At 49.0% G+C, this 9,556-nt stretch overlaps 1 protein-coding gene across 1 annotated transcript; it reads right to left on the bottom strand.

The window, feature by feature from the left end:
• Positions 1 to 4,261: 4,261 nt before the first annotated feature.
• Positions 4,262 to 7,099, bottom strand: LOC146190888 (thiol S-methyltransferase TMT1A-like). The gene is made up of 3 exons (XM_084600253.1): positions 6,792 to 7,099; positions 5,406 to 5,625; positions 4,262 to 4,654 (listed from the first exon to the last, which is right to left on the bottom strand). Exons 1-3 carry the CDS (start codon positions 7,097 to 7,099, stop codon positions 4,262 to 4,264), a joined length of 921 nt encoding a protein of 306 aa, XP_084456379.1.
• Between the last annotated feature and the right edge of the window lie 2,457 nt (positions 7,100 to 9,556).

Raw genomic sequence — 9,556 nt, 5'->3', positions numbered from 1 at the left:
CTAGCAGCGGTGGAGTCGTGACTGGCTCCTTCGTCACAGCTGCAAGAGCAACGCGTCATGAGATCCGCAAACATCTGGGTTGACGGTGCCTCAGCATCATGCTATCTGGTGTGGATTGAGCCTTCATCAGGTGGGCGCACAACAGGGATATGAAATGACTTATTCCTCTCTGAAGAATCACGTGGTATCTTGAGATACGTTTCGATAAAGTTTTTATTTACAGATGTGCTGCTTGTGGGGACTTGCAGCATTATCTCATATGCTTGCTCAGAGGCAACGCGCAGAGATGGGTCCTGCTCGCTGCTCTCAAGAGGGCGAGGTTGTCACACGGTCATCTGTCCTGTGGGCCGCGCAAACCATTGGCCCTTTAACCACAGACGCACTAAACAGTCACTGAAAATGAGGCTTGTATGACTAGAGAAAGCCCAGAAATAATGTATCCACTATTGCCGGCCGTGTTCATAAGTTCTCACATCGGTTGTACTAACCGTCAATCACTTGAAAACGGTGCTCGCGGAATACTTTTCAGTGTTGTTATGTCACCAGCTTGAATCAACGAGTAGAGGGTACATTTCTAAATGAATTTTTTTAGTCATTATAGAGCCATATAATTAATTTCAGCTGCTCAGTGTCCATTTAATGCGTACGTCGCTCGGTGGGCTGCTGGAGTTGAATGGGCCTTAGCCAGCCTTGCTAAGAACAAAGCTAGCGGAATTCATGGCATTCCGGCGAGTTGCTTCAAAACCTTAACGATGACGCCGTAAACGTTCTGTATACATTATATCAAATTGATATATTATATCAATTATATCATTATATCAAATTTGGACAACCCTGCAGTGGCCACAGGATTGGAGGAGGTCAGTTTACGTCCCCATTCTATAAAAAAAAAAGGCAGTGCCAAATATTGTTCCAGCTACCGCATGATCGCGCTTATTTCGAATGCTAGCAAGGTGATGTTGAAAATCTTCCAAAGAAGGCTGCTGTAGTATGTGGATCGGGAGCTTCCTGACCTGCAAGCTAGGTTTCGCAAGGGAAGCGGAACTAGAGACCAGATTGCCAACCTTCGCTGGATCATGGCAAAAGCAAGAGAGTTCCAGAAACCCATCTACTTCTGCTTTATTGATTATGCGAAAGCGTTTGACTGCGTAGATCACAGCAGAGTGTGGCAAGCTCTCCAAGAGATGGAAGTTCCAATTCACCTCATCTGTCTCCTCCGGAACCTGTATGAAGGACAAGAAGCCACAGTCAGAACTGTGCATGGTCTTACTGATTGGTCCCCGATTGAGAAAGGAGTGAGACAAGACTGCATACTGTCGCCATGCCTATTTAACCTATATGCTGAGGGCATCATGAGTAAGGCCGGTCTGGACGAGTTTTCAGCTGGAGTGAAGATTGCTGGAAAACGGATCAACAACCTTAGATATGCGGACGATATCACTTTAATGACAGAAAGTGAAGTGGAACTCAAGAGACTTCTGACGCGCGTGAAAGAAGGGAATGAGAAGTTTGGGCTTAACTGAACATTAAAATGACAGAGATCATGGCGTTTCGCCCTATCAAGTCCTGGAACATACAAGGACAATAAGTGGAAGCCGTGACAGATTTTCTCTTCTTGGGCTCCAAGATTACCCTGGTAGGTGACTACAGCCATGAAATGAGAAGACGCCTGCTTCTGAAAAAGAGAACCATGGCTAGCCTTGACCGCCTAGTAAAGAGTAGAGACATCAGACTGCCAACCAAGATCCGTATAATTCATGCTATGGTCTTTCCAGTTGTGATGTATGAGTGCGAGAGTTGGACTGTGAGGAAGGCTGACCGCTTTTGAATTGTGGCGCTGGCGGAGACTCTTGAGAGTTCCTTGGACTGCCAGAAGATCAAATCAGTCGATATTGTCGGCCATAAACCCTGACTGCTCATTGAAGGGTCAAATTCTAACGTTAAAGCTCAGCTACTTTGATCATCTGATGAGAAGGGAGGAGTCGCTGGAGAAAGCTTTGATGCCGGGGAAGATTGAGGGTCACAGGAGAAGGGTAGGCAGTGAACGCGATGGTTAGATGGCATCCTCGAGGCGCTGCAGATGAAGCTATGTGATATTCGGAAGACAGTGGGAGACCGGAAAGCTTGACGTGATATGATCCATAGGGTCACGAAGAGTCGGACACGATTGACTGAACGAGTGAACTGAAGTCGCTCGGTGTGGCAGCTGCTGGATGTACAACGCGAGATCGACCTCGGCAACTGCGAAAAACTTAAACCTCCTCTTCAGAAAGGTCTTGCGATTTATAGCCTTAATCCGCATGCATAGAATAGCTTGCACACGGGGACTTGTGGACCACCGTTGCTTGGACCCTAACCTTGGACATTTTTGTACAACCTTCTAGTGCATGTGGAAGCTGTGTTACTGCCAATAGGAACGGACAATCGAACGTTCTGGCCCTACGGGGATGGGACGGTAGGTCAACGCCGCTTTGGGCGGGGGCTAGCCAGCCACCAATTTTTTATCTGTTGTAGGCCGTCATTGCACCCGCCACCGCTTCGGTGGTGGACGACGGCTGTAGTAGCGGCGCGCGCCTTTCTCTCCTTCTTTTTCTTTCTTCTCTATTTTCTCTTCTGTCCGCACGAGGCAGCGGAGGTGGCTCAGCTACAGAGCCAGTAGCAGGCCCGTGCTATTTCTTTTCCTTCTTCCTACAGCCACAACAACAACAACTCTCACCACCGTGCGCTTCGAAATGGGCTAACTGCTGAATCGCCATGCCCACGCCCCGCGTGCACTTTGGTCAACAAAGTTGTCGAAGGAGGGCTAGCATTTAGGCGCCGCTTGTGCTTGCGTGCTTAGAGGGAACACGACCTCCTCAGTACTATTCACTGCTTGCTTAGAGAAGAGAGAGAGAGAGCGAACAACTTCAAAAATTCAGAATGGGAGCAGTTAAATGTTAGGGTTGACGGAGAATACCTCAGTAACCTGCGAATCCCTGATGACACTGCCTTCATATAAGTAACTCGGGGAAGAATTGCAAAACATAATCAATCACAAGAAAAACAGAAAAGTCAGCTTACAATTGGCTGGTGTTCAACCCTGCTAAACCTAATTAGGCGAAACGAAAGCGTCGTTTTGATTGATTTTGTTTTGGTTATGCTTACGTTTAGACATGGGCAGACATGGTTTTATAGCAAGTAAATTGGCGAGACTATGGAGCCGAGAACGCCATCAACTACAGAAGGGAACACTTGATGGTGTATCTGCCGTCACTTAAAGGTAGGTCAAGTGGCGTCGCACAATATGGGGTACCGTGGTTAAGCTATATATCCACTCTGTGACCTACGGCTCTTTGAAGGTCATGCGGACGTCCAGGTTGACCTTGGTTGATGCATGGCGTGGTGACGCTCTCGCTTTAAAAAATATGCAGAAGGCTGAGGTCATATATTCAACAGCCTCGGAAAGGAATAACAGCTTAGAATAGGTAGCGAAGCGCAGAAAATGATAGGCGAATTCTGAAGACACGTAAAACCGCAGATCCGGACCAAAAAAAGGGACATAACTAGAAGAATATGATCGGGATGGAGCGCATTTGGCGCAAGTATTCGCAATTACTAGCAGCTTATTGGCATCGCTCAGTATAACAGTTGCATCTTACCGGTACTTCTATGAAGCCTAAATGCGGAGGCTAACAAAAAGGGTTCTACTTAAGTTGGGGTCGACGCCGAGAGCTATGGAATGAAAAATGGTAGGTGTAACACTAAGAGATAGGAAGCGTGCAGAGTGGGTCAGAGAAATAACTCGAGTTAACATACTTGACGAAATCAAGAAGAAATGGGCAGGGGTATAGGGCATGTAGTGCGATGAGAGGATAACCGATGGTCGCTAAGGCTAACAAAATGAATTATAAGGGAAGGGTTGGTTTGGTTTATTGGGTTTAACGTCCCAAAGCGACCCGGGCTATGAGAGACGCGGGAAGGGAAGCGTAGCAGGAGGCGTCAGAAAATTAGAAAGTATAGGCAGAAAATTATGTGGGAGGATATAAGGTTAGGAAGTTTGCAGTGGTCAAGTAAATTCGGCTAGCGCAGGACCGGGTTAACGGAGAAATACGGTAAAGATAGTGGGTTTAGTCCGGCTGATGTGTTTATGTAGCAGGGCATGTACATGCGTATAGCGCCAATAAAACGTATCCGGCTCCGAAAACACAAGCAGCATTCGTGCGTGGACAAACATGAGTTTTACTAATGTACACCGTCGCTGAAGAGCGTAGCACACTTAGCGCTACGCAGTCGACGGGACGGCGGCCACCGCTGCGCTGGAAGCCTCCGGAGAAAGACCTGGCAGCAGCGGTTCGGAGAAGGTTGGCGGTTCAGTGAAGGGCTGCGGGGACAACCGCTGCCCCGGGAACGACGAGTGGCGTCGCTGGGAGGGCGTGCCACCTCCCTTGGTGGCCACTCCGTAGATGTGGCGGCTGATGAGCATCAGGATGGGCAGATAGACCTCCTTGAGGACCACCTCTCGGAAGCCTGCCTCGACGAGCGCGTCGCTCGTCTCCCGGCAGAGGTGGCAGCCGGCGGTGAGCAGCTGCCACAGCGGGTCCATGAGCAACTGCAGCTGCCGCTTCCATGAGCCCCGAGGACAGGCCACGTGCTCAATGAACAGCATCTTGCCGCCCTGTAAGCACAGTGTACTCAGTCCCGCCACCGCGTATGACCGTCATGTTTTTTGTTTTTTTTTTTCATGAATTTATCAGATGTGCGGAGAAAACACAAGAACCCTCGCCTAGGGAAAGTTACTGTCAATGAAGAGAAAAAGTGACGTGTTTTGGAATTAGTGGTACGTTATGCCGCCTATGCGACTAGTACGGAGGAACAAGGCATGCCAATGGCTCGTTGTGCATCGCTGCGTCATTGGTTCGTAGCTCAAGGCCGTTGAGCTATTGGTCTGTTGAGTGAGTATTAGTATGCAGCATGAGCTCCGAAACATTTGTGTAATGGCAAACTGTTATCGGCGATACATTGCTTGCAGGGCCTGTTGGTGTGTGATGAGAGAAAGATAGAAAAAAAAAAGCGAAAACAGGAAAGGGCGCTTTTACAAAATGTAGTAGACAGGACTGGCGACCCGGAGCATGTTTTCATGCTCCGTGAACGAAATATTTAGCGCGCTGAGGTGGGCGATTTGGATCCAAACCCTCATTCTTATTGGCCGAGGTGAACCTCTGCCTTTTTGCTCATTCAGGACTCTGCCTGATCGCCGTTGAAATACGCCAAAATTTATATCTGTCACGGCGGTTTTGACTATACTTCAAATTAAGCGTGATTAAATTGTGTGCTCAGGGTAACAGTGAAAGGAATGAATGGAATCTCGCTGCATGCATTGACGTCCGAATGCTAGGAAGAAACTAGCTATAGCTGGTTATTCTCACGGGAGCGAGGACCCGGCGGCACTCGCTGACCAGCTTGCGGACGTCGGCGACGCTGCAGAGCACGTGCGTGGCGATCACCGCGTCCACGTGCTTGTCCGGCACCTGCGACAGGTCCTCGCCGCTGGCAAGGATCCATTCCTCCAACTGGATGTGCTCGTACTGGCTCTGGCGCCGCAGGAACTTGGACTTAGCTGACGTGTTGCTGTCCACCGCCACGAACCTCAAAAGTGAAAAGAAGCACGTAACAGTCGAATATCCTGCCAGCTAGTGCTCACCCACGGGGCCGACAGTGTAGTATAGGCATAAGCTTTGAGATGGCGCGGAGGGAGAAATGACGTGGATTACGAGAGAATCTTGAATTCGCTTGCTAATGGAAATTAGGGGAGAATGAGCTCTGACTGGTGGGCAACAGAAAGCACCGAAGTATAACGTCCGGGAACTGCAGGTAAGGAGGTGATTTTCTAAATAGTATTTTAGGCAAGGTAAGGTAGGTGGCCTATATGACTGAGCTAATTGAATATCGTTGGGAGCTGCCCTTGTCCTGCAAGGAACAAAGTACAATGGAGCTGCTATGTCTGATGATGATGACAACACTCATCTTACGGAAGGCGGGCAACAGGAATGCCGATGGCGTGAATACGGCGTTACAATCTGCTATAGAATGCACTGCCGGCACATCAAATTACTTGTATTCTGCTTCATGGCTCATGATGCCCCTCCACCCTCCCCAATTTCTTGTTTGCCCTGTGTGGGAATCTGTAGCATGCGCCAGAATGCGTACGAAAATATTCGCTCTACGGCATTCGTGGCTCTTCTTAATAAAAACAGATAGACTGAAGCGAGTTCAAAGGCAGCACGCGCTTGCAATTCTGTGCTTGCAACGCCACCTCATGTGCAGCGGTTGTCATGTTATTTTTGTCTTCAGCGGCATGACAATACCAGCTGCCTGCACTCTGCCAATAAAATTCGCGTCCCTCAAGGCTGCCATACAAAAGCACCACGATGCTAACTATGGTATATACGGTGTTTAATGGCCCAAAGTGACATCGGCCATGAGGCACGCCGTAGTGGACGACTTCGGTAATTTCGACTGGATGGGGTTATTTAATTCGCACTGACATCGCACACGGGCGACTTGCGCTTCTCAACGCAGCCGCCGGGGTCGGAATCGAACCCGCATCCTCGAAATCAGCAATTGAGCGCGTTACCACAGTTGCTGCCCCATTACCAAGTAAAACAATTTTGCCATATATCAATGCGCAGTCAAGGAACACGCGTGGAAACATTCGTACTGCAACGGGGACGTTCGTTGCAAAGACTCTAGGAGCAAAGGACCTAGACATGGTCAACAAATCGGTGGCCCATTTGGCACGACCGTGCGCATACCTGACGTTCCTAGAGATGTGGCCGAGGTTTCGTCCCGAGCCGACGCCCACTTCGAGCACGCGGATGGCATCCTCCTGGCGCAGCTCAGGGTCGTGCGAGACGAGGTCATTCAGCTCGTACATGATCTCGCGCCGCAGGCCCTCGAATGCGTGCTTGATGAGCGGGTTCAGCAGCGGGTAGAACACCCAGGTCGAGAAAAGCTGCCGGCAATGCTGGCTCCGCTGCAGCGCTATCAGCAGCATGACGGCTGGCACCACTGAAATCACCGACAAGTATGTCGTAAGCGTCAGTAGCATGGAGCGGAACATGCCTTCGCCTTCTCAGCCAGGGAACGGCTCACGCAGGAGAAGAACGAACGGCCTTTGTTCTCTGTGGTCTCGCGCTCCGGCACCATTGCACGTTCCCTCGCGAGGTCCGCCGTTTGCGCGAGACCTTTTCGTAGAGGGTTGAGCAAATAATAATAATAATAATAATAATAATAATAATAATAATAATAATAATAATAATAATAATAATAATAATAATAATAATAATAATAATAATAATAATAATAATAATAATAATAATAATAAAGAATAGTTGGTTTACAGTGAAGGAAATACGCTGTATCTGTTTCGCTTTTTTTTTCGTGGACACCTGATCCGTGCGGTAAGAGAAGGGAGGAAGGTGGGGGTGAAAGCGGAATGAGAGAAGAGGTGCCGTAATGGAGTGCTACGGAGTGATGGACCACCTGGGGATCTTTAAAGTGCACTGAGCAAATACCGGGCAGAGAGAGAGAGAGGAGAAACCTTTATTTAGCCGGATAGTTATATAGGGCCGAGTTACATTGCCCTACTAGATGGCCAGCAGGTCAAGCCTGTTAGCGACCTCATAGGCGCGCTTGAGGATCCGGTCTTGTATGCACGAGTCCGAGCTGCGCAGCAGGGTCTCCAAGTCATCTGGATGCAGGCCTTCTCCTAATTCTGGAGGTGGGGGGTCCTCCTTGCATCCCCAGAGTATATGGTTGAGGGTAGCTCTCTCATCGCACAGTGTGCAGTCAGGAGAAAATTAGCTGAGGAAAATATGTGAGAGAACTACAGGGTTTAGAAAGGAGTTTGTTTGGAGTCTCCTCCAGGTAATTTCGTGTTCTTTGCTAAGCCGCTTGTGCGGGGGCGGAAACTTCCTTCATTCAAGGCTGAAGTGGTGGGTTAAGTCGTGAAATGATATAAGGTTATCCTTGGCTGTCCCCAGAGCGAAGGTGGTCACCGTCCGGCTGACTTGAAACCTCGGGCTGTCTGGTGAGCCGCCTCGTTTCCAGGGTTGCCAGAATGTGCCGGTACCCAAATCAATTCAATGTCGCTATCTGGGAAGGGAATCTTATTAAGAATATTTAGAGTAGATTGTGCAATTCTACCTCGGGCAAAATTGTGTATGGCAGTGTTGGAGTCGCTGATGATAATATCTGCCTCTGAATTTGTAATGGCTAAAGCGATGGCTGCCTCCTCAGCCATTTCGGATGTGCGTACACGGATGGAGGCCGAGAAGGCTGTGGCGTGTGTTCCCGTAACCCCTGCCACTGCAAATGCTCTTTTTGGAACTGCATATTCAGCCGCATCAACGTAGATAACACCCGGTTGGTGGTTATCAGTCTTATGAAGAGCCAGGGCCGTGGCCATCCTCCTACCCTCGTGGTGTATAGGATGCATGTTTTTGAGAAGAGGCTTAATGGTGAGCCGCTTCCTGATTGGTGTGGGTAGATCTCTCGGTTCATCTATTTCTGGCTCTGAATTTGTGTCCAGTGCGCCGAGGATACTTCTGCCTGTTTTAGTTTTTGTCAGCTGTGCCATCTGTGTGGTGATGTGGGCCGCGCAAAGTTCCTCGAGTGTGTTCCTCGAGGAACTTCCTCTTACCCCATTACCTCGAATGACGAGGAGTTCAGAAGCTGCGAGCAAGTGAGTCCTGCTTGTGCGGCGTAATTTTCTACCTGGTCAACTGCCAATTGCAGAGTTTCCTCGATTTCGCCCTCGTTACCGTTATTGGTCTAGAGGGTGATATCATCAACATAGAAGGTGTGGTGCAAATTTGGAATTTCGGCTAGTTTACCCGGGAGGCGGATGAGTGCCAAATTGAAGAGAAATGGTGAGAGAACCGAGCCTTTGGCGGATGTCGGCTGCCTTCGAGAGTGCACAAGCAATGAGGCACCGGCCAACCTGCTCTCTCTTTTCGTCCTCAAGAAAACATTTCCGTCTGTTGAGGATATGATTGGATGCTATTAACAATTGCGTCCTTTCAATAACTGTCTGCGAGCCATCCTAAAGTGGCCGTCATTCAGAGTTTATGCAGGATGAGGCACATACCACAAAGGGACGTTACCTTTTGGTTGTGTTTGAACGAAAAGAAGCCTTATGGAGAAGAAGTGGCCATCTTTTTTTAATTCACTTCCAATGTTCCTCCACTTGTCAGTGATCTCACGACAGCTGGTCGCACATCGTCTGCAGCTACGACATAATCAAAAGCCAAGGTCACAAGCAATCTGTAAAATAACCCGTTAATCGCCTATCAGGGAAGTGCTGTTTTATCGATTCGGCTCAACATCACTCCGAAAATGAAACGGGCAACTAGCGAAAGATATGCGGACGCCAAGGGCGAACCTTGGATTGCGCAACAAGCATGTCTGAATGAGTAGAAAGGTGGTGTGGTTTCTCTTTTTGGTGAGAAGGCAGGAATCGGTGACGGCCGCCCGTCCCGTCCCATATTTACAGCTTTTTTCTGTAAAGGTGGCCATC

The sequence above is a fragment of the Amblyomma maculatum genome, chromosome 4, assembly GCF_055883805.1.
Source record: "Amblyomma maculatum isolate TAMU_Amacu chromosome 4, ASM5588380v1, whole genome shotgun sequence".
Classification (NCBI taxonomy): Eukaryota; Metazoa; Arthropoda; class Arachnida; order Ixodida; family Ixodidae; genus Amblyomma; species Amblyomma maculatum.
This window is presented reverse-complemented; position numbering and strand designations above follow the sequence as displayed.